Raw genomic sequence first — 26,177 nt, 5'->3', positions numbered from 1 at the left:
GAACTTCTGTTTCAACAAACATTCTCAAGAGCATTTCGGCAGTTAGTTAGTCAGGATTAGCCATTCTTTGAATGATTGTGTTGTGATGTAGGATAAAGCCTTGAATGTCGCGAAGAGTTCAACGGTCAATACTGAACCCTGGTCAGGGAGCTTGAAACCGAGTGCCCGGTTGTCTATTACAAATGCACTGCCAAATCCGCTGCGAGATTTGGAGCCAGGAGGTATATATGTGTTTGCAGCCAGGATAAGAATCGAGAAGTTTATGGAACTTGGACAGAATAAGGTAAGGACAATGTTCTCCTGGATAAAATTGGTGAATGAATTTTGCGATTTCATTAAGAAACGCTTATATCGTGAACATTTTATTAATAAGATCTTAGACTAGGGGATTACTCCGTGTAACAATCGATTTTTTATGTATTATCTACTATAATCAATTGCTAAAATCTTCATCATAATGTTTGAATCATAATGTTGATTTTGTATCATTCCAAAGGAAATTTTATTTTGAAATGTCATCATTTTATTGGAAAAGAAAAACGGGTTTTGTATTAGTTTAGTTAAATTTATAACTATACATGTACTGAAGACTATAGATAGTAGGTAGTCATTCAAAAAGCTCACATAATCCACCAGTATTGAAGAAATAAACTCCAGTGACTTAGCATACAACGTAAATATTCACTATTCTTGAAGATGGTCAAAGGTCGACCATATTATCTATTCGATAGCGATGTTTCTACCCAAATTCCTAAATTACAAGAGCTCTAAATCCTTTGGTGAGTATCTTAGGTGACTTTCAACTTAGTGAACAATCAAGTTCTAATAGACCAAGTAAAGGATTTGATAGATTTAGCGATTCTAAGGATATTTTGAACAATTTTTGTTCGTTTTTGGTGGTCGTAAACTCGAAACCATGTTATATTATCAGACTTATTAGTAGAGAAGAAAGTAGTGAAGAAGCATGGATCATTTTACATCAATCCTGGTTCAAAACGGTCCTACACGATGTACAATACAATATATACCGGACGAATCAAAATAACAAATTTAAAAAAATATTGGTAGTATTAAATGAATTATGACTTTGATATCAGTGTTGAACTATTTATAATAATGACCATGTTTTAATTAGACAAATAAATATTTCTCTGTATCATTGTTGTTTTCAATTGATTCTAACAAATATATAAACCCATTCTGACAATTATATTAATTCGAAACAATACATTTAAATAATCATAATTTTAAAATTAATATTTGACATACGTCAAGTATTACTATATATTAATAACTCCAATTTTATATATATTTTGCGTTTATATATATAATATTACTATTTTATAAAGAAATCAAATATTACAATAATTAAAAATGGAAATAATGGCGAGTAAAGGTAAGTTATACACATATTCCTATTTTTTATAATAAATTAGTTCTTATTAAGATTCACATGAGTCTAACGACTATTTTTGGGCTATGAGCACCAGCATCTTTAAAGATGACGGTGGCGATGACTGGAAACAAAGAAGAGCGATCCCTTTACAAAGAAAACGAGTTTCGGATAATCAATCTGACAATAGTTTGACGACAGAATGGGCGAGAGAAGAACACACACGGATATTCGCTTCTCTGGTTCCGGATGAAGTTATTTACCACATCAACGACTATTCCAGAAGATACTTTGAAGGGTGCCTCTTGTTCGGAGATGTGTCAGGTTACTAAATAATGTTTTATGATTCCGTTCATCTGTTCCGTCTTCCTCACCACTGCATAATATTCTCTGAATATTTTAGAACAAATGAGTATATTTAAATATGTTGATTTTTTATAACATCTTACATTTGACCTGCTAAGGACAATTTATATATATACTACATAATACTACAGTAAAAACTATATACTATATAATGCATCAGTATGTATTTCCCAAAATTAGATTTTCCGGTTGCAGTATTGCCTCCACGTTGCTGTGGTTTAGTAATGTTATTTCATGTTTTACAAGTACTCATAGCCATAATCACCACATATATTTCAATAATCCTGCCTTCATTTTTTCCTTTTCTCTTAAGAAGTAAACAAGCAAGCTTTTCAAGGCATTATAACTTTTGACTGAGTAAATACATGACGCTATCTAAAGTCTAGAATATTCAGTGGAGTGTTACCCTTCAAAAACTTTATACTATGGTTTCATTGAATATGTATTACTAGATACATGCGACTTCAATTCAACGATTTGACTGTAGGCTTTACTGACTTATGCGAGAAGTATAACAAAACTGGTAAAGGTGGACCATCTAAGCTCACCCAAGTGTTGAACAGCTACATAGGTGCTATGGTGCAAGAGATTCTTTCGCATGATGGAGATGTTTTCAAATTTTCTGGCGATGCTTTCATTGCACTGTGGAAAGTAACCGAAAACTTGTCCATGAAGGATGCCGTACATGAGGCCATCGACTGCTCTTTGGTTATTCAGAAAACGTATGGGCGATATCAAGCTGACCAGGATGTTGTTATTAGAGGTAATATAACGTAATAGATAGGTTCTAGTTTTTATTTTTGAATATTATTGGAAATAATACGGAGAATTTTTAGTAAAACTAGCTATATCAGCTGGTCCTCTGGTATTCTCGCTATTGGGAACTGAAACCAATTCACACTACGCCCTTTTGGGAACGCCGATTTGGGATTTGAAAGCAGCAGAAAGCCAAAGCTTTGCCGGTGATATCATCATCACTAAAACCGCTTGGCAGCATGTCAGTCCCAATGAGTACTTGGCAGAGGAATTGAAAGATGGCATTAATGCCAAGGTATCTGATTTAACATGTTTAGAACACCAATTAGTTGATAACATTGATTCAGATATTTGGCGTCGGTCCTAATTGGAGAAATATTCAACGAACCACGGCATATTCTAAAGGTAATTATTGTTGTTTTCTTTTAATTCACGTATCTATCACTTTGAATTTTTTGTGACAAAATATACGCTAAGATCATTTATCCCAAGATGTTTCTATATTTTATTTGCAGAAGAGAAATATAGTATAATTACTGCCACCGACAATCAAGTAAGTGACACAAATCTGGGAGATGAGGAGGACTTGGATGAACAATCTGAAATGGGTCTAAACGACAAACGAATATCAGATGCGTCGGAAGTGAATCAAGTTGTCAACACCAACGATCAATACGCATGTAGGATACTAAAATAAAATGATGCATTGATAGATATTAGGATAATATTTCAGTGAGACCATCTGTGAATATGTGTATACGTTTGAAGATGATAGACGCCCTGAAACGGTTTATTTTGGAACCCGTCGAGAAGGGTATAATGGCCGATGAACCCATTGAATATCTCACAGAAATTAGACAAGTCACAATTTTGTTCATCAATTGTAAAATGAGCCACGATGCCAGTTTCAGGCCTCTGAAAATGCTGGATACTGTTGATAAGGTTTACATAACAGTGAGCAAGTAAGATACATGATATATAACGAATAAAAAAACATCATGATTTATATTATATATGTAGGAGAAAAATGTGAAAAGTATCTAATTTAATGTTAAGTTAGGTTCTGTAATAGTTGTTCACATATACACTTCGCATTTTCACCAATACTATTCAAAATACGTGCAAAAACCTATAATATATATAATCAAGAGCGCTAAATAGTTTAGATATGTTATATTAGGCGTCTATTTTTTGGATTTTTTACCACGAAAACCATTGTAATTTACTACAGCACATTCTACAAACTATTTCACCCTCCTTAGTTGCACATATATCATCCCCATTAACTTTTACCTAGTTAAATTGTTACAATCACCGTTAATCTTTCTTATCATCAACTATCTGTTCACATTTCTAATGTTATCTTGTTTTTGTTTATATAAGACAAAAAGTAACTCATTTAATCCTCAAACATTTCAGCATTGTTAAAAATAATTACGGCTGTTTAAACAAGGTGAACATGTTCGATAAGGATCTGTTAGTGCTGGTCATATTTGGATTACGTGGATTGAAGCATGAAATGGAGTGTCAGATAGCGTTGAAATGCGCTAAGGAATGCTATGATAATTTAACGAGTACTGAGAATATCAAAAGCGTTGGTGCAGCTGTAACAACGGGTAAAGTATCACATATTTATTACTATTTCTCTTTTCTAAATTCGCCGATGCTACTCACTCTATTTCTTGGGCTTGTGTTATTCTTTCATTCTCTTCTAGTACAATAAATGCACCCGTAATGATGTATGTATGAATCGAATTATCATTATCATTCAAATGAGCAAGACAGACTGAGAAGAATAAAACCATCTGATCTTATGTAGTGTTCTGTAGTTAGCTGCATATAATAAAAAATACAGCAGTGGCATGTATAAACATTATTTCACCAAAGATTGAGATAGGGCCGATGGGTCCTTCTAGTTATATACCTAGATATAAGTTATCAAAAGGACATATTGTGGGTTAGTCTAGTAGTAGTTAGTCTCGTTGTAGGAAACGACTAGTAATAATGTAATAATTAAATAATAAAAAAAATCAAATGTCCAAATCCAAATTTTGAATATCTATGCCCCATAGATCCGGCTGATTTTAAGCCACGGCCTAGGTTACGTTTTCTTTAATAGAACCAGTCCGCTGTGGAGTGGTGGTGTAGATCTGCGAGTTCATAAAATCCAACAAGAAAACTATATCCACCGTGGCATTTGTAGCTTGTGTAGCACAAAGTCCTGATGAAACCACATCCACATTGTTCAATTTTAGTCAAAAATAACTCCTCAGTACAGGTCAACAGCGCCGCCAGTTTATAGTAACAACTAAAGGGTATCTTTTTATGGATGCATTGCCAGTTGGTGAACTTAATGTGGGTTGACATTGTTCTATATACGAAAATCATGCCTATTATCTTTGAATTTCTTTCAAAATTGAGGTCCTACCATACACTCTTTTGGCAACATCATTTATAAGATTTATTATTTAGATGTACTATATGTAACTTTGCATATGTACTATTTTCTCCATATTTTCATATCGAAAGACAACACGTCATTTATAATATTATCAAAAAAACTAATAACTTTTCAACTTTTCAATAGTTTATGAAATACTCGTTAATTATACTGTGTTCCCTCAGCTTAGAGCTGTGGCCTGTACAAATTTAAGAATGCCCTTAACAGGACAACCTACAGACAGGCTACTTAGATTTTTGCGGGAAATTGATTATATATCTATCAATTCATTGTGAATGCTAGTGTGCGCGGTCTGGATGGAGTGGCTAATTTGTCATGGTTGTATTTGTTCACATGAATTTGTATCTATATTTTAGTCCCCCCTGTTTGTGTTATTAATTTCATTTTATTTATTATTTAATACATATATCTTGTGTGTGTACCCGTCCATCTTTATATAAACATCGTACTGTTTTATAGTCGCAAAATAGCATTTGTTAAAGAAACAAAAGGAATTCTACTGTGTGACATCCATTTCTTTTGTTCGTTATAACAATAATATAGTTCTTCATTATGATTTTCATGCTATTTGTTTCACAGATACTTACAATTTCTCAGATGTAAACTTTTTCGATTGCTATTTTCTGAATTATGTTGATGACTTTGACATGAGCACAGCTGCAAATACGGGTCCAAATCCTATAAGGTACAACACAAATTATGCTATGTACCTATCATAAAATATTCAAAATTATTTCACCGCCATTCATTCACCATCATCGATTCATAGCCAAGATCATGTCCCATTCTCAACCAATACAATACTGTTGGTGCCCTTATTTGGTAATCCATATAATTTTATGAGCCGCTGGTCACGCCTTCAATACAAAAAGTTTTTCATGTTATCAGCTCTACGAAATATTGTCCTAACTATATAGACATGATAACGACAATGTTCAAGTTAGATAGCCAATGGGCCTTTTAAATTTATTATTTCCCATAACACATATAATTGACTAAAACACTACAATTACATGAAAATGTAAGCTAGGTGGCCCGTGCACAGTGGACTAATCTAAAGACCTACAAATTTAAAATTTTGTTTATTTTGTTTGTTTTGTCACATCACCAACCCAACTAGATAAAACTAACGTAAACACATGCACAGAAGACAAAGAATCCGATGCTCTTTTAATATACTCTTTCATTCAACAAACGGGTCCAAATTATTGCAATTTGTGTCACTTGATTCGTTGTTCTAATTATTTCATATTTCGAATAACTTTCATTGACTACCTTGAAAAAGGAAGGACCATCAACAGCAATTATTTAATAGCATTATTGGACCGTTTGAAGGACGAAATCGCCGGAAAACGACCGCATTTGAAGAAAAAGAAAGTGCTGCTTCACCAAGACAATGCACCGTGTCACAAGTAATTGAAAACAATGGCAAAAATCCATGAATTGAGCTTCTAATTGCTTCCTCGTCCACCGTATTCTTCAGATCTGGCCCCCAGCGACAACAATGCTCACTGGGAAGAAATTTTCGTCGAATGAAGAGGTGATCGCCGAAACTGGCGTCTATTTTAAAGCAAAGGACTATAAAAAATAAAAGAAATCGTACTATAAAAATGATATCGAAAAGTTGGAGGGTCGCTATGATCACCCTTGAAGGGAATTATGAAAATAATTTTGCCAAAAAAATGTGTTTTACTATAATAGGCCGGGGACTTTTCAATTGGCCTGTTATATCAGTACAATGTCGTATCTTTATCGAGTATCTCATAACACTATCTCGAAATGACATACAGAACTTTCAGTAATTTATATAATTTATCAACAGGAAAAACATATTGTGGCGCTTTTGGTCATTCATTACGACGAGAGTATACCGTTATAAGTCTAATCGTTAATAAGGCCGCTCGTCTAATGGTTGCCTACCCCAACAAAGTCACATGCGACCGAGAAACGTTTCTACACAGTAAACTCGAAGCTAAAAACTTCATTCTTCAAGAATACAAACCGCTAAAAGGCATAGTTAATCCCGGTCCAATATATGAATTCAAGGAAGTCGAAAGGTAATAGTACATTTTGTGTTATTTTGGCAACATTACTTTCATATAAATATAGCGCCTTATTTATCTTATGCCATATATATCATGCTAAGTCATGTAATTTTCAGTGATTTATACGTTTTATATCCACGTTATTCGCAGCATACACAACACCTGGTAAAACATCACCGCCAAAGAGGAGTAGTGAAGGAAACTCAAAGTTAACGGATAGATACCGACGAAAATTCAAAAGTATTGTGGCCAGGCAACAGAAAACTACCTCAAAAACGATAGCAGGACTCAACGCTCACTTGAGCAATACTATTTTGACAAAAACGGTATGGCGGAAACTCCACAAAGTTAACATTCATGGATGGGCTGCGATTGCGATTGATATAACGATTATAAAACCTGGACGCTTGAATTTGATATGATCCCATGAATCGTTTACATTGTCTCATACAAATGCTACGATCGAGACTGTCTACTTCCTGCAATCAAGCAATAGCGAGGTTCCCTTTCGATTTGGGCGGTTATATCGTGGTAATCAGCTGATCCTTTCCTTTACATCATTGGCCGGATTACTTCGAATGCTCGAATATCTCGACATTCTTAATGATGAAGATCTTACAATGACTGGCATAGAAGTTTCAGTCTTGGTTTGAGGGGCATTAAAATATCATCCTTGGCTAGCATAATCACCAAACCTCAACATAATTGAACCCTTATAGGGAGTTCGACGGAAGAAAGTGAGAAGTAGTTTTTATCTCCAACATCATTGAAGCAATTGACGAATGTTTTCATGTTTTGGTACAAGAATGGAGCAACATTCTGTTGGAAACTATTCAGATACTCTACAAGACTATTTAAAAATGTGTCTCAATTCTTTAATAACAAATAATTATTTGTAATAATTTTAATAATTATGACTATTATGTATATGTCAGGTGTACTTTGTCCTGTAGTATATTAAACGTTTGTCATTTTGCTCCATGTTATAGTACCCGTGATGTTGCGTTAAGTGTATCAATACACCCTCTGCTGGGTAGAGAACAAGAGATCGACCTGTACCTTCATCTGTACAATATCGCGAAAGAATGCGCAGCGAAGCAGAATTCAATGGACGAATTTTTCGGAATGTTGGTCATACAGGGCGAGTCTAGACAAGGGAAAACGAGGCTGCTAGAGGAAATCATATATACAACCGATCCAAAGACTCCTATTAGTAGATTCACTTTAACAAAAGTTGATTCTGAGGTAACGTTTACAGTTCAGTTTGGAGACGGGTTGTGTTACATACGTTTTGTTGTCAACATTTATATTGTGCTAACATATTTAACTTTTAACCTATCCTTTACAGAAACCTTACACATCCATACAACTACTATTTAACAGTATCCTGGGACTAACCGAAAAATCGTCAATGTCGAGACGCGAAGAAAAAATCTTGAAGAGACTGCGTAAAGTGGACATGACCAACCAGGGCTTCGTATTGAACGATATTTTTAATATCAATTTTAAAACACCATTCGATTACGCCTCCATGGACAAAAAGTACAAGTACAAGCAGCTGAAGAAAGTCTTTAAAGGGTTTTGCTTAGCAGTAAGTTGCTTTATTGCACTGATTGTACTAATGATTAGTTGTATTGCTTCCACCTTAGTATGATTTAGTAATCTTCTTTCGTGTTTCAAGGCGAAATCTTGGATAACTTCGGAAATCCATTTGATTTCCAGGTCATCGTACAATTCTTCGTTGATTACGTAGCGATAGATATTGGTAATCAATCCTTGTTTTAACAGCTTTGGATGACTAGTAGATTTGAATTTTTAGTGCAACCCCATATTTGCATCCCATATTTGCACCCCATATGTCCAAATTGGCTTTATTATTGTCTTATAAATCAACCTCTTTGATTTTAGATCAAGTTGAGAGTATCTTCTGACTAACTAGTATAGCTGTTTTATTTTGGTTTTAATGTGTTTTGCTTTTTGTCTAATATGATGTTTCCAATTTAATCTACTGTCAAGATGGATTCTGAGGTATTTAGCTGATTCTGCTTGAGCAATCGGGCATCCATTGCATCCATTTATTTCGTCGCAATGGAAAATTAACGTGGACAGATTTGGAGCTATTAAGTTGAATTTTCCAATATTTCGTCCATTTGTAGATTTTGTTGATTTTACCACTTGCACTTTGTCTACTGCCCTAGGCAGAGATATGTCGTTTGCCATAATATGTGTGTCGTCAGCAAAGGTTCCACGTAGCATTTCTTTTGTTGTTGGAATGTCAGCGGTGTAGTGCAGATATAGGAAAGAAGACGCTACCTTGTGGAACGTCTTAAAAGTAAGTATATAATTATTTAGCTTAATTTGTGAGCACAATAATTTTAAACGGCTACATTGGAAGCCTAAACTTAAGGAATTCAATTACTTTCTGTTTGCAAAAATTGTAATCGCCACTTAAATGATGCGCTAAGTATTTCTCTTGTTCGAAAATGGGTAGAAAAGTTGAAGAAACTATATAAATTAAAATAAAGAATCGTGTAAAATATACAGAAAACATACACCGAAAAAGAAAAAATACACATACAAGAAAGCCCCAGAATGCCACTCAGAGACTAGACTTGGTAAACTTAAGCAACACCTTCTCAACTTTTAGCAACATCTTGTTTTGGTGTGGATTGCTGAATAATATTTTCGATTTTTAAACCAAACAAATAAATATAAACTTTCTTTTGAAATTTATTGTATATAAGATAAAAGAGGGTAATAACAGTCACATAAGTAAAAATTCAAATAAAACCAATTATTTGGAAATAAAATTTTAACTTACTTATCTTTTAATCAGTTTGGCAAATAACTTTGGAAATAATTACAGTTAAAAAACATATTTAACTCAAGGGCAATTATTGTCACTTTGCGGTTTCAATATGAAACAAAGTATCAGTCCATATAAGGTCTCTTCAGACATCAGAAATTATAGGTAACAAGCAGATATTTTGTAAAACAGTTTTTTTGTGTTAATAGTGTCATATAATCTTGTGCGCGTGTCTTAAGATATTAGAGATCAAGATTACAAAATCAGTATTCTACAAATATTCGCTTTCTATATGTTGTGTGATACGACCATTTATTATTGGATTTTTAGAGCATAAAATATCTCAACATAAAAAATTGAAACAGAAACAATATTAGCACCAACACCAAATAAGTTGTTAAATACAATATTTTGTAACTTCAAAAATGGTTGTGGTCTATCTGGTGGATGCAGGATATCAATGTTGCAAAGCTCTCAGTTTGTAACTAGTATAAGATATAATTATAGCATATTTTCTTAGTTTCATTTCTACTTTAACTATAATAAGATATAAGAATTAAACTAAAATACACTTAATATAATATTTTACTTTGCTACTTTATTAAATTAATATATTTTATATAAGAATAGCATCATTACATATAATATATCAATTTATATAACAATTGAAGTTTTTTCATTATAATAATATTTTAATAAATAATGAAGAAACCAAATATTATGCATCTAGGCTTCGCATTTTTTCTTAAATTATGTGTTCTACGACTTTTATAATAGATACAAATACTATTTAGTAATTGCATACCACCTAAGAGCGTTTAATATGTCAAGACGTGAACAGAGTATAAGAGACTTTTGACAAATTTTCGATGTTGAAACAATGGTTTATAAAAAAATGATTCTCATTGTTCTATTTTACCTTACATCCATAGGCTTTCCATGTATTTTGGGTGATAGCTATTGATAATTCCGAATACATCGATGACGAATCCTGGATTTTGATCAGCATCCTGACCAAACTTAATTTGGTTTTCATTATTTCCACCATGGGACTGAGAAGCATGATCAGTCCGGTAGCAATGGAAGTGCTAAAAATGTCAAAAATCAAAATCATACAGATGAAGCCTATCGATAAATGGTACCACTGCGGATTGGCTTGTCAGATGTTGGACGTTGAAGCTATACCAGCGGATTTAGAGAAGTAAGACCAATTATATTATTATTCCTGATTTTCACTAATTCAATAGTTCTAATATTCAACTAAGGATTGAATAACAAGCATTTTCTATGTATTAAAAATATATTTTGTGAAAATTAGCCGGAATTTATTTTTAAAAATATTTTGTAAGAACCACTTTATTGAGTTATCATGCAAAATTTATAAATAAGCCAAAAAGCAAGTCGTTTAAATTTTTACAAACTACAACAATTGGACTGAATAAATTGGCTTAAGAGATATATATTTTTTAATAAATTTACACTTTTTATTGTTGTCAAGCCACCTTAATTATCTTAACTTAATCTTTATCAGCATTATCATCTAAAAATAGTTTCTGTTTTACCAACTATATTTACTAAATATACAAGCAGATGTGCTGCAGGGAAGTGTATTGGGACCAATGTGAGACCAATTCATGAGACCATTGTAGATAACCAAAATCCAATGATGAACCGAAAAATTGTGCATCAAACAAAAGAGTCAAGCCTAAGCCAGTATACATAAATTACTAAGTAGTCCCTTATGAAAATACAGCCAAATATCTTGGCATGGCCCTTGATGTTAAACTTCGATGGAATATTAAGAATTAAAACTGAACTAGTTATCAAAATGTACTGGTTATTGGATTATTGATTCGTATTGAACCCTGTCAGTATATAATAAGTTATTTGCATTACCAACAAGTCTTGAAACCAGTGTGGTTATAGTGTGCAACTGTCGAGTTGTACTAACCAAAGCAAAATATCAAGCAAATATTCCAAAATAAGGGACTGCGACGTGAGGATACAAACTGTCCATAACGTTATCAAAGACCTTTTCCAAAGACATGAACGGAGGCTCCAGTAACACATTAATATTGAGGAACTCCAGATCCTAGATAATGATGGCTTAGTCAGAAAATTATTCAACATAATTGACTTCACGAGTGGTATTGATTATAGCGACCCTCCAACTTTTCGATACAATTTTTGCAATATGATTTGTCCTTTGCTTCAAAATAGTCATACGTTTTGGCGATCAGCTCTTCAATTTCTTCCCAGCGATCATTCTTTTGAGATCTGAGAACAGGAAATAGTCGCTGGGGGCCAGATCCGGAGAACACGGTGGATGAGGAAGCAATTCGAAGCCGAATTCATGGATCTTTCTCATTGTTTTCACTGAGTTGTGAAACGATGCATTGTCTTGATGAAGTAACACATTTTTTCTTCATATGCGGCCGCTTATTGGCGATTTCGTCCTTCAAATGGTCCAATAACGCTATGTAATAGTCGCTGTTGATAGTCCTTCCTTTTTCAAGGTAGTCAATGAAAATTATTCCAGGCGCATTCCAAAATACAGATGCCATAACGCAGCTGACGTTGCGTTTTCCCACGCTTTGGAGCGGGTTCATCGTATGCCGTACATTCGGATGACTATCGATTGGACTTCGGAGTGAAATGATGGAGCCATGTTTCATCCATTGTCACATATCGACGCATAAACTTGGGTTTATTACGCTTCGTCATCTTTAAACACTGCTCCGAATCATCAACTCGTCGTTGTTTTTGGTCAAATATTCGGGAATTAAGTGTCTACTGTTTCATTCAATTTCAATTTACGGTCATTTAAAATCATTTTGTGGACTTTTTAAATATTCTCGTCGATAACAACCTCTTTTGGGCGTCCAGTGCGTTCACCGTCTTCGGTGCTCATTTCACCACGTCTAAACTTAGCATACCAATCCTTGATGGTTGATTTTCCCGGGACAGTGTTCGGAAAGTCGGCATCAGGCTTTCCATGTTTCCAAGTTTTTGCTTCAATTATATTTTTTTCCATGTTTCCATTTTTTTCACAATAACAAAAGTTTTTGCTATAATTCACAAACTAATGATCCGACCGCTGTCAATTATATTTTTTCTGTGTTCTGTTTCAATGTGTCTGCGTCCATGTGTCAACCCGGGGACTTTTCAATTTACCTGTTATGTTAAGCCCAATGTGCCTATCGTAGAATAAGTACTTTGAAATTTTAAAACTGGAGAAATTTAGGATAAAAACAAATAGCTTATTAGTATTAATTTGCTAGATTGCTATAATAAAAAATCAAACGCTTTTGAAACTTGGTTCATAGGGTTCTTGATAGTTTTTTCATAGTGGATGAAGCAAATTTATTTATGATGATGAAAATAGTCCTTTGATACTCATAATGACACTCCAACAGCATATATATTTGTATCTGCGCCTTTAATTGAAATTGCAAAATTAAACTGAATCAATTAATTATGTTTCGGATAATATTATACTCTGATCTGAAGCGCTGACTTTACTTTGTGTAAGTTTTTCTATTTATGTATCCTGTTTTACTTCAAATAGTGGAATGTTGACACCGCCATCTTGATTCTGTTACTTCATTTCTAATTATGTTGGGTAAATTATGTTTAGGTAATGTAAATATCACTTAAAAAAACTTTGTAACTTTGTTAAAAATAACTGTTTAACAATTCCGGATATATTTTACAAAGAATATACATTTCGATATGGTTATAATCTAATGCCAATAACTGTCAGAGTTATACAGGAAAGAAGTAACGGTAACCCAGGATGGATCGAGAGTTTCTTGATAACCTTACTTCAATCCAATGGCTTGTACATCAAAACCATAACCCGAAAATTAGCATACGATAATGGCTTAATATTGCCGCCTTTGTACATGATGATGCGGCTATCCGAAGGCGAGAGGGACCTTTGGATCGAAATTATGGAAGAGGGGGGCGTGGATAAAATAGAGAACAGATGGAAAATGTACATCGATAGCTGTCGGGTACCGAAACCATTTATATCTCTCAAATGCTATCTGACTCTAATGAGAATCGTGCTTGTTTCAGGAAAGCTTTCCGGATCTGACGGTGGCCAAGTCACTGAAAGATAAGTTCGATTTGTATGCGGCGATCAGAGTGTGCGTTTTGAATCCTGCCTTCAACGTTGACGAGGTGGAGCCAGAACTAGCGATGGACGTTATCATTCTGAAGACCTTCGATGCCTTAACATCTTACGAGCAATTGTTGATAAAGTGCAGTGCGATATTGGGCAATATTTTCCCCAGAGATATGTTGATGTATATCATGTCTTCGTCAGCAGTCAGATTGACAGCATTAGGTTTGCACATGTATATATTTCAACTGTAATAGTAGCTAACACCACAATAATATTCAGTCTGTGTTTATAGTTAGGTGTACAAATTAGTTTCTTCGGTTAAATAATAGATGACGCCATCAGTTAAATAATTAAAAAATCTTAAAATAACCTTCAAGCATTAACGAATTTGTATCAGCATCAATATCAATAAGGTGTTGAACTACCATATGCTCATAAAATCGCTGAAATTATTCGGGGAATAGTGCGTAGGAATAGTTTCCATCGGAATGTTTTCTCATTCTTCTATCAAGACATTCGCCAAATTCTTTAATAATGTTAGAAATGGAAATGTACTATTCACACTCTGCTCTAAAACTGGCTATAACGGTGCAATTATAATGAGAACTGGTGATTGTACCGGCAAGGGAAGATGTTTGATGATGTTCTGATGAGCTTTTTTGGCTATGTATATTGATGCATTCTCATCTTAGAATATGACACTGCTTCGCAACAATATTCTAGTCATAATAACAAAGCGTATAATGTATTGTAATATATTCTACAATACTTGGCATGTAAACTGAGCGATACATATGCATTACTTATACAGAAGCAGTGTTGCATACATACATAGTTGTACATCGATTATTTTAGAAACATATGATAATACCAACTTGAGTTTTCCGTAATAGTTCAAAATCTTGAAAATGGCAAATTTAACAAGGAATGCCGAAAGTTAATGAGAAATGACCGACCCAAATTGGCATGGGAGATCGCCAGAAATTGAAATCAATACTTCTAAGTCAAGCATTCAGTGCAAACTATCGTTATAGAACCAAAAATGCGATAAAGTGATTTTACACAAACATTGCATTATTCTACTACCACTTAAGACTACGAAAAAGCCAAATGTTGGGTCGATTCTTGGATTGCCTAAGAATAAAACAAAGAATAAAACAAATGAATTTGTACACCCTAGAATTTGACATTAGTAAAGTATCGATAGGAAAGTCGTTAGTCTGGCTTTGGAATCTATGTCAGATCATTAAATATAGGCCTCTACCGACTGGACAGTAACCAACTTATAAATCATCCCAGAAGACATCCGATCTTCCTCATCCTAGTTACCGGAGTAACTGGAATCATTTTCCTTGTCGAATTTTGAAGTCTTGTCTAGGACAATCAGAAATATTAAACAGCAGTATTCGAATCCGCAATTATTACAAAAGTAGGTGGACCGTCCTATCGCCTTTACCACTGCGCCAACCAAGCCGGCTTTTCAATATATGATTCAATTTCTAGATCGCCCATTAAATCTTTTATTGATTCAGTTATTACAATTTCAATTACCACAATGTTACCTACCATATTCTAGATTAAAGAATAGCCAGAAATCCGTAAGTGCTTTAGACGATTACGGAATAATGTGACCTTTTTATGAAAACGAAATTTTGTATATAAACTGGAATGAGCAGCAATAACGTGATGACGTAACGCAGTCCAATTTTTGGTTAATATGGCAACAAATAGCAGCACCGTATTCACCAGACACTTTCAGATTATTATTTGACCGATCACCTACCTACCTAATAATTAATATTTTTTATATAATTATTTTATTCATATATTTTATATTCTATTCCATTTTATATTTTATTAAAAATATATATACACACTTCGGTTGTTGAGATCGGCAAGCCTTCAAAAGAAACAAAATATAAGATGAACAACTAACAATAATGTAACTAAATCTAAAACAAAAATAAAATATTAATTTTAGAAGAGTTTATATTTAGGGCGGTTTATGTTGGCAACCAATAGTTTAAATTGGGATAGTCAACAATTTAAACCGACACAAATTTAAATATATACAAATAACAGCCAAAGGTTAACACTTATAACAAATAATTATGATATAACAATTTACAATCGTAATTCGTTAATATATTATAAAAATTACTAAATATTGTAAAATAAATACCTTGACATACTTGGGTTAAAATATTTTAATCAGTTAATAATAATATTCTCTTCTTAAGCAAGTATGCTCTAAAACTAATTTACTATTATATAATTTTATATTTAGTGGTTTACATACTGGATTATTCGTTTTCGTTTTTTTTATTTTCAGTTTATATTTACCATATCATAAAATCTTTTATATTCAGAAATTGTAAGTATGAAAATTATTATTATAAGCTGGCAATCTGGATTTATTTATTTACATATATTTTTATATGTTTATTTTTATATATTTTTTTTTCTAGCCGTTAAAAAATTATTCGAGATTCATGTGCTGAGCTGTGCACGTGGAAACTTTGTCGAAGGCGGTCTCATCTTCAAGGAACGATTGAAAAATCCGAACGAAGAGACTGAGGTAACCTGTCAGTGTAGAGGATTAATTATTGACGGTAAGTATCAAGATAATCGGTGGAAAAAACGCCTATTATGATTTGTTGACGCCTGAATACTAATTAGGCGTCAAAGAGACGATTCGTAAACATCAAAGGAGTTACGTTTGACCATTATAGAGCGTTATTGTCATTAAATATGTGAGAGTGAGACGAGAACAGCTGTGCTGGGCGTGAAATATGCCTTGTACATTATAAAATACCGAATATATAATGCGGTGGTCTATGTGGGAAAGGGTTACCCGTTGTATTGTTTCTAGAAAACTGCCAAGACCTACCCAAATACGCATCCTGCGGATACATGAGGTTCCTATCGACTTCCTTCCGAGAAACGACTTATAATCTTCTGACTGACAATCAGAAACGGGAATTTCACGCCAGAGCGATACGATATTTGGAAAAAGAAACGAGGAAATGTCGAGCCTGTGGTAATGGGTACTTCACCCGCTACATGGGAAATAAATTAGATTACGTAAGACATTTTTTTATAATAAATAAATCCGAACTGAATAAATCGAAATTGAATTTATTTTAACATCTGAATTTTTTAGTTGCCTTTTGATTTTCATTTTTTCTTCAATTTATTTATTACTTTGTAACTAGCCGTTGCCGAATAACCTACAATTTATCTTTGCAACAATTTAAACTAGGTATAAGAGGTCAATTGAAAAGTCACCGGCCTACCATAGCAAAACACATTTTTTGGCAAAATTAGTTTTTTTTATTCAACATAATTCCTTTCAAGGGTGATACACTGAATATAGCGACCCACCAAATTTTCGAAACCATTTTTGTAGTACGATTTAACTTTTGCTTCAAAATAGGCCTCAGTTTCGGCAATTGCCTCTTCATTTGATGAACATTTCTTCCCAGCGAGCTTTCTTATGAGATCTGAGAACAGGAAATAGTCGCTGGGGGCAAATCTGGGGAATATGGTGGATGAGAAAGTAATTCGAAGCCTAATTCATGGATTTTTAACACAGTGCAATGTCTTGGTGAAGCAGCACTTTCTTTTTCTTTAAATGCGGCGATATAATCCTTCAAACGGTTCAATAACGCTGTATAATAGTCGCTGTTAATGGTCCTTCCTTTTTCAAGGTAGTCAATGAAAATTATTCCATGTGCATCCAAAAATATAGACGCCATAACCTTGCCAGCCGATTGTTGGGTTTTTCCACAGTTTGGAAAGGGTTCATCATGTACAGTTTCAGTTCATTTGATATCTCTAGAGTGTCTGCTATTTCATTCCATTTCAATTTACCGTCATTTAAAATCATTTTGTGTATTTTTTAAATGTTTTCGTCGATAACAACCTCTTTTGGGCGTTCACTGCGTTCACCGTCTTCGGTGCTCATTTCACCACATCTGAACTTACCATACCAACCCTAAATGGTTGATTTTCCTGAAGTAGTGTCCGAAAACCCGGCATCAAGTCGAGTTTTTGCTTCAACTATATTTTTTTCCCTTCAAAAAGCAATATTTTATCAACACGCGAAATTCCTTTTTATCAATTTTTTCACAATAACAAAAGTTCACTCAAAATGCTATAATTTACAAACTAATGATCCGACCGCTCTCAAATTTATCCACGCATCTTTTGAGGATATAACCGGGGACTTTTCTATTGACCTGTTATTTGATGATCATATCACTAAGATCTACTTAGATAACATATCTGTGATAGGAACTGAAAGCGAATCTGAAAAAAAAGAAAAGAAGGATAAGGACCAGCTCCATCACATCAGACACCGGAAGCATTTACACAATTGATAAAGACGGACGTTTTTCCATGTATAGTAGAGATAGCGGTTACTCGGCCGAGAGTAGAAAGTAATCATTAATTTTCTCATATAGCTGACACATAACATTTGGTATATGTTTAAGCATGTCCAAATCAACTAAAGATTCAGGTCAAACAACAACCAGTATCATGCCAGATAGCATCGCTTATCCCAGCAGTAGATCCATCGAAGACGAAATAGAAACAGGTAAAAATTAAAAAGTATTGATTTTGGTATTCTGTCAATTATTTCTTTGTTTTCCTCCCCCAGATGTTCCAGATTTCGATTTAGGCATTGGTTTAAGAACCATCAAGAAATATCAAAACGATTTCAATATCACCCGGACTTTTTCCGACACTGATTACAGCCAGTGCACCTGTCCTTTGATCCTAACCACCATGTACGTCCAGATGATCGAGCATTGTAGTGGAGCTGGTAAATTATCAGCTACGCAGTCGTAACTTTTAAAGCAACAAGCCTAATTTTAGGACTAATCGAGAAAATGATGAGCGCCATGATTGATTTCTGCTACGTTTGCATTGAATCTGATAATGTGCCTCAAGCGTTGAAAATATTGTATGAAGCACTGTCACTCTTGGAGGTATAAAGTAATTAAAATACTATTAGGAGTATAAATTGGAAATTGTCACTATTTTTTTGAATTTTAATGCTTTATTATACAAAAATATTACATATATATTAAGGGAAATATCTTTCGGATAACATGCTGTATAAAACTCATCTACTTTAGAGGATATCCAAGGATCGACACAATTTTTAACGTTTTAATAATCCAGTAATCCGAAGGAGCAATATCTGAGGAATATAACCAGGTGGGGCAGAATGTCTCATTTTATCATTTCAAGGTTTAACTACTTGAGATTGAGTAGCTTTTTTAAATTTAATTTTTTTAATTTAATAACAACAATAAATATATTTTATTTATATAATTTTTGGTAAAGGGTCCGATGAAAGAAACGACAGAACTAGACTGGATGATAACGCTGAAGAGGGGGAAGCTGTACACCATAATGGGTTTCGCCAGGATGAAGCTGGAACAATACAATGAGGGTTACAAGCATTTACAGGACGCTCTGGAATGTTATGGTATGTCTTTATTGTGGTTAACATATTGGTGATGTAAAGACAGACATTTTAAGGTCTCAGTTTTCCGGAGAACAAACTCTCCAGTTACCTCCACAAGATGAACTTGAAGTTTCAACAGAATATGGCCCTTTATCTATTCCCTAGTCGTTATACAACAAAGAGTACCGACGACGACGTCTCGAACTATTACAACGACGTATCAGAATGTCTCGGATATTTATGCGACTATTATTTGGTAACCATCATCATGTACAGCAAAATATCGAGGTAAAATCGTGTTGTTTAAAGATACAGGGACAGTACAAACACGCCAAACTGGCTGCTATTTGGAGTTTGAAACAGGCCAAGTGGTCGAATACGGACTTCTCCATAGTTTGCATGGCCTACTCGAACATGATCCGCATGTGCACGTATTTCGGAGAGCAGAGACAAAATATAGCTTTGGAGGTGTTTGCTTTTGAGATATGCAACAAAAAAAGAAGTACAGTCGAAAGGGAAGAACTAAAAGCAGTCGGCAATTTGTATTGTTCCATATTTTTTGCAAGGTAATTAGATTTATTACGAAGGTAAGGTGAAAAAATGACGGCCTGATAACGAAAGACCGCAATTTTCAGTTAATTTTTTTTTCTACACAATCTTCCTTGACTTCAACGCAGTTGGCCCAACGTTTCTCCAGTACCAGTATTTCTTCCTTCTTTCGTATTACATTTTTTTCAAATTTAGAAATAAATGGGGCAAAACAGTCGAATATTTCGGACGTCATCTTCGAATGTATTCCCTTAGGGGTTGATCTATCCACTGAGTTTATCCATTTTAACTAAAAACACGCAAAACGTCAACTGCAAATATTCATGTAAACAAACGACTTATGAGACCTTGAAGAGTTGAACATTTCATAAAAAAACTTTAACATATAAATATGATTACAGAATATCTAGATGTGAAATAGAAAAATCCATTCATATCGGGTACATCTTATGGAGAATCGGATCATCCACCCATCTCGTCTCGGAGCTACTGATGTTGCTGCCAATGTTGGTGATGTTGATACTGATGAGACGTCATATTATCGAAGCAGGCAACATCATGCAAGATATTAATTTAGTTGCAAGTGGTGACGTAGATATATCAGGTAAATCTGATTAGTCCTGTATCTCATTTAGTTGATTAAGTTGTAGTATATGATTTTTGTTTAATTTACTTTTATTTGTAAATCAAGAACAACCAACAAAACGAAATGCTTGAAACTTCTGAAAAATCGATATATATGTGTGTGACCTAGCTTTGACCTCCTGCCCAGTTCCACCAAACACACACTGAAACCCTTTTGGCCGTCAATTCTGGCTTGGCTACCGTTTGCTTCTTCTCAGCAACCAGGGTCACTTCACATAATAAGTGATCTAATTTTCATTAATTATCATCATTAGTAATACATGAATAGATTCTGTTTGAACTATTAAAATAGTGTTTATGTGATGTTAAGACTTGGCCCTTTCCATGATTTTATCCTTCACTATTTCGCCCATTATGTGGTGTATCTTCAACATCGGAACTGAATCGATGAAATCCAAAACTGCGCTTGATTCGCTGATACTAGCTCTATAAACACTATTCATATTTACAGGGTACTGGCGTACATTTTTACCATTATTGAAGAACAATTGTAAAACATAGCGTAGTTTTTCTTTACTAATGTCCAATTGACACAATTTTAAGTAAGACTAAGTAAACCACTCATAAAATTGTTAGAAAACTGTTTTCGATAAGCACGAAGTATCAGTTTTCCTTATCCATATAATGTAATGTATATAAGATGGTAAAGTTGACAGAGGCAATGAATTATTGATCTGACTTTAATAATTTATAGGTAAATGTTGGTATTACGCTTTGTGCGTCAATTTTCATCTAGAAACTGGTCTGATCATCGAGCCCATACGCCTCTGCATAGCGTTCAGTCAATCTGAAGGACGTGAACCCAGCACTCGAGATCCAGATGCATCTAGAAGGCTTATAGTTGCGCTGTGGCTATGGCAAGTAAAAACCTCGCCAACTAAGATTCCTATACTTATTTGACTTTCGTTTTCAAATAAACACACAGGAATGTCAGAACGGAGAACTGGGAGAACACATTTATTTGGGAGGAGGAAGTCATGCGAATTAAAATCAAAAAAGGAGAGAGCTCCGAGAATCTCATCACCGCAGTCTACTTACTCGAGGGTCTCATCATAACGATGGTAAAGAAGATGGACAAGAAGAGCATCGTCATGGTCGAGTACTTGACGAAGAAAATCACCGATTTGTTCAAAGTCCTGTTCAAAGCCTCAAAGTCGGTTAAAATAATCATGCCCAGGTTTTATTAGCGGTATCGTGAAGTATACTGATACTTATGATCGTCAACATTTCAGGCTGTATCATCTGAAAGCATACTACAACATTGTTAAAACAAATAACTACCCGCAAACGTTGAAAATGATGAATAGGGCCACGAAGATAGCAAAAAAGTTCGGAAATGATATGGAAGCATCATGGATAACTCATAATGAACAGGTACCATGAATAATCTAATATAAAATGAAATACTTCATTGGGTGTCCTCATATATGCCAAGTATCCTTGTTAGCATTAAGCCTCTAATCCTAACATCCAACTGTTTACTAAGTATATTTCAACCAAAGTTAAATCAACTTAATTAACTAACCAGTGCTGACGCTAATTTCACCAAGTTATAGGTTGCGAAAAAGAAAATTCTTGTTTATTTAACAAACTTAACGCATGGACTGAAAAATATCGGGCATGACGCATTTTTTCGTTAAAAATTGGCTTTATTTATCAACGTAATCTCCATCAAGAACCACACAATCATTCCAGCGCTTAAAACATGCCTCTAACATTTCAACATTTCAATACTACTTTCGTAGAATGATTTATCTTTTGCCTCAAAATCACCAAAGGCCTCTTCAAAGGTTTCAGCGATAACCTCTTCATTCGAGCGAAATTTCTTACCGGTGAGAATTCTTTTGAGGTCTGCGAACAGCCGAAGCGAATCGCTAAGAGCTAAATCTAGAGAATACGGTGGATGTGAGATCAATTCGAAGTTCAGTTCAGGTAGTTTTGCCATTTTTTTTTGATTGACTTGTGACACGATGCGTTGTCTTGATGGAACCAAATTTTTTCTTTGCCATATACGGTCGTTTTTTTGGAATTTCAGCCTTCAAACGCTCCATTGACGCTATATAATATTCACTTTCTTTTCAAAACGATTTTGTGGATTTTTTGGTGTGTTACCTCATTTGGACGTCTATTGCGTCTTGCATCACCAGTGCCTTTACCATCACATTTGAAGTCAGCAAACCATCGTTTTATTGTTGTTTCTAATGGAGCTGAGTCCTTATAATACTTTTTAAGCTACTGCTTCGCTTGAACGGTATTTTTTTCCATCAGGAAGCAGTATAAAATTAAAATACAAAATTGTTTTGAAAATAACAAAAATAGTGTCACTCTTAACACAATAACTCACAAACTTATGACTAGAATATCGTGAAATTTGAACAGCTTCCTGTTGAAGGTTAGTACTAACTGAAAAAGAGCTGAATGCAATAAAATTAGCGCCATTTATGTGGTACACCAGGGACATTTCCGCCGATGTGTTAAATATTCTTGTACGTGGCATTATTTTTCAACAAGAAACACAAGTTTTGGATGATTGTTTCGAATTGACTATAGCAAATACTCATTTCAATAATAACACTGTGAGGTGATCACACTGACTGTGTGATTTCAGGTCTTTCGTAATGTGTATTCAACAATCGTGTAAGTTGCCATGGTGTATATTTTGCCAATAAACAATGTATAAAAAGCAATACGCTCACTTTTCTGGTGGGATTAAAGTGTTTTTGTATCAACATATTGTTCCTGATAGCCAGTTTCTGCTTCTTTTTATATTTTTGCCAATATTTTCATGAGAAAACATGCAAAGCCCAGTTCTGAGAATTATTGGCTTTATAATATTTTTCGATTCAACCCTTAGTGCAACTAAATACGACAACAAATCTAAAAACCCCCAAATAACTTAAAAATTTCTCTAAATCTCTTTAATATTATATGCATCCTTAAAAAATTATTGACATAGTGAATTTAATCGTAAAAAATCTTTAATAGTACGATACACTAGAAAATAACTACAATATAATTATCTGATGCAAAAAAAAACTTTTATTTATCTTGACAGGCCAATATGAATATCAAACGATGTGTGTCAAAATGTTCTTTCCAACTGTTAATTTACAGCTTACAGTGGTTTTAATTAACAACTTGTTTCTCTTTCGAAGAAATTGATAAAAAAAAATTCAAGTAAAGATAAAGCTTTCTAGTGGAGAGTATGCTATTGAAACCAAGCGGTAGCTCGATAAGCATCATGGAGATTCTATAACGTGGAAATTTATATTTTTGGCTGGTATACGGAATTCAAACGCAATCATACAAACACCGATGGTGATCTTCAATGGTGCTTCTCAATCAATAAAGAACTTGACAGATGGTAGATGAAGAATCGCACAGCTTTCCGAACCAAGTCTCTTAGAGTTAAGGGAGATTATGTACAAAAATAAAATTATTCTTTAACTGAAAATAATAGTCTTCCATTGTCAGACCGAGAACCTTTCGCCTTACCTTATTATATATGAAGGTTCACTAATGATGTTATCAATATTGTCTCGAAAGATAATAAATCAACTACTTTCCGAGTCTTGCGTGTAAAAACATACGAAACTTGAAATATAAAGATTGGCTTTAAATATCTCACATTTCTAGGCCTGGTGTAACAAGCTGTCGAAAACCGACAAGAACTTCTGGAGGACCCACTGCGAGGACGAGAATCACATCGAATACAACGAGAACGACGAATACACCGAAAAATTCGGCCACTATTCCTTACCAATACCCGTATACCTGTAATTTAAGTTAAATATACATTTAGCGTTTCTTTCCTTCTCCTTTTTCCCAATCAAGCAAATCGTTATCGATTCCCTCGGTAAAACGGAACAAAACCTAATATATATAGATGTTTGTGGTTTTCTAAAGAGACACGGCATGTGATGTGTCATTTAGACAGACACGAATAAAGGTGTCCCTAGACGATACGTATCGATACGTAACACCGTACAACTATATCTACGTAGGATCAGTTTAGAATCTTAATAGACATCTAAAATGGGTCTTTTGGTGTTTAACGCACCTTATTGTGTACGTGTTTGTAACTATTTCATGTAATACGAATGTGTTTGTAATTAACTAAATGTTATACAGTGTATAAATTAGTTTTCAATGTATCCGGACACAATGATACGTGAAAGGAACAATGTCTGGTGAATACGTTACGTAGGGTATTGTATTTCAATATTAATATGTACATTTTCACGGATTTTGCAGGATATAACAGAACAATCTAATGCTGCAAAATAGCTTAATCGCATTTTTACTTCTGAACGACAGTTTGTGCTCAAACGTTTTATGATGATTATAGAGATGAACGAAGCGAACGGTTCGGGGCCTACGCGAAACCATGCACGAAGATTCGGCATGGATTTCGATCGAAATGAATTCGTGACGCGTTCGGTTCCTCTCGGAAATTTTCGGTCTCCAAAAATCATTTGACGTTTTTCATGGTTTGGTTCGGATGGTTGTTTATAACCAAACTTTTCACAATTTCTGCCAAAATATAATGTTTTGTGAATCATTTTTCGACGGTACGTGTAGTATTCTTTTCCTAAAAAGCAACGGTTATTGCTAAAATAAAATGTACCGTCTAAGCGTTTTTAAAAGTGTATCAAATTATTGTAAATATGGCCGGTAACATAACAAATTTATTATAAGGAAGAAAATACGAATATATATTGAAACTGAATTCATTTGAACATTATGATAAGAATATGTCATAAAATTGTTATATTTATTTGACTTTAGTATTCTATGTATAGATTCTTGGAGAGATTTCAAACATTTACAATTCTGTAATGATTACAAAATAATCCAAAATTAGAAGAGTATATATTCAGTCCCAAAACTTTAAATTAAGAGTATTACCTTTATTAGCACAAAATGTATAAATGGAGTCATGAGGCAATTCATCCGTCAACGATAAAAACAAGAATTATACAAACAGGTATGAATTTGTATTTACTGCATGCTGTATGATTATATTCTAGAAAGTGTATTACTATTTTGAAGGTGAAATATTTGTTAACTATTTAATTTATTTCAGACACAATGGTTAAGTAGTATTAAAAAATAAAAGCTGACAAGATAAAGTAAAAAATAAACTTGCTAACAAGCACATTTGATATATGTCTTGGAAAAAATGAAGATATAACACCTTGAAACCGCAGTGATATATCTGCTATCTAAAAAATAATATAGGTAAGTGACTTTTTTCTAAAATTACTGTATTTAATAAGTTTTATAGTTAGTAGTTAGTAGTATTTAATAATAATAAGTTTTACTTCATATTTTAGATCGAAAATATGGTAGTCTTTTTGGAAAGAAGCTAAGTCTCGATTATTGAGTATAGTGGGATTAATGGGTGGTTATTTTTACATGTTGATGTGTTCGTTACATTTTAAAATGTTTGCATTGTTCTATGAATTAAATAAAATTCGTAATAATATGACATTATTGTGTTTTTTCAACTGCTATTTCTTGTATTTGCGCAAATTCCATATATGCT

At 33.9% G+C, this 26,177-nt stretch overlaps 1 protein-coding gene across 1 annotated transcript; it reads left to right on the top strand.

Moving 5' to 3' along the window:
• The first annotated feature begins 1,312 nt into the window (after positions 1–1,312).
• LOC143201065 (adenylate cyclase type 10-like) lies at positions 1,313–24,437 on the top strand. Its single transcript, XM_076411912.1, has 28 exons — positions 1,313–1,396; positions 1,448–1,717; positions 2,247–2,522; positions 2,596–2,810; positions 2,863–2,920; positions 3,031–3,195; positions 3,249–3,477; positions 3,935–4,131; positions 6,799–7,033; positions 8,011–8,266; positions 8,370–8,612; positions 10,760–11,028; positions 13,591–13,843; positions 13,908–14,178; positions 16,425–16,568; positions 16,829–17,040; positions 18,253–18,398; positions 18,453–18,556; positions 18,620–18,784; positions 18,838–18,950; positions 19,312–19,456; positions 19,510–19,691; positions 19,745–20,001; positions 20,386–20,588; positions 21,324–21,486; positions 21,555–21,806; positions 21,862–22,003; positions 24,266–24,437. The coding sequence occupies exons 1-28, from the start codon at positions 1,375–1,377 to the stop codon at positions 24,407–24,409; spliced, it is 5,331 nt and encodes a 1,776-aa protein (XP_076268027.1). The 5' UTR covers positions 1,313–1,374; the 3' UTR covers positions 24,410–24,437.
• Positions 24,438–26,177: the final 1,740 nt, after the last annotated feature.

Source organism: Rhynchophorus ferrugineus, unplaced genomic scaffold (genome assembly GCF_030347505.1).
Source record: "Rhynchophorus ferrugineus isolate W39M unplaced genomic scaffold, kcgeb_rfMv2 rfM8, whole genome shotgun sequence".
Taxonomy (NCBI): domain Eukaryota; kingdom Metazoa; phylum Arthropoda; class Insecta; order Coleoptera; family Curculionidae; genus Rhynchophorus; species Rhynchophorus ferrugineus.
The sequence above is the reverse complement of the archived record's forward strand: the minus strand, read 5'-3'. Positions and strand labels throughout refer to the sequence as shown.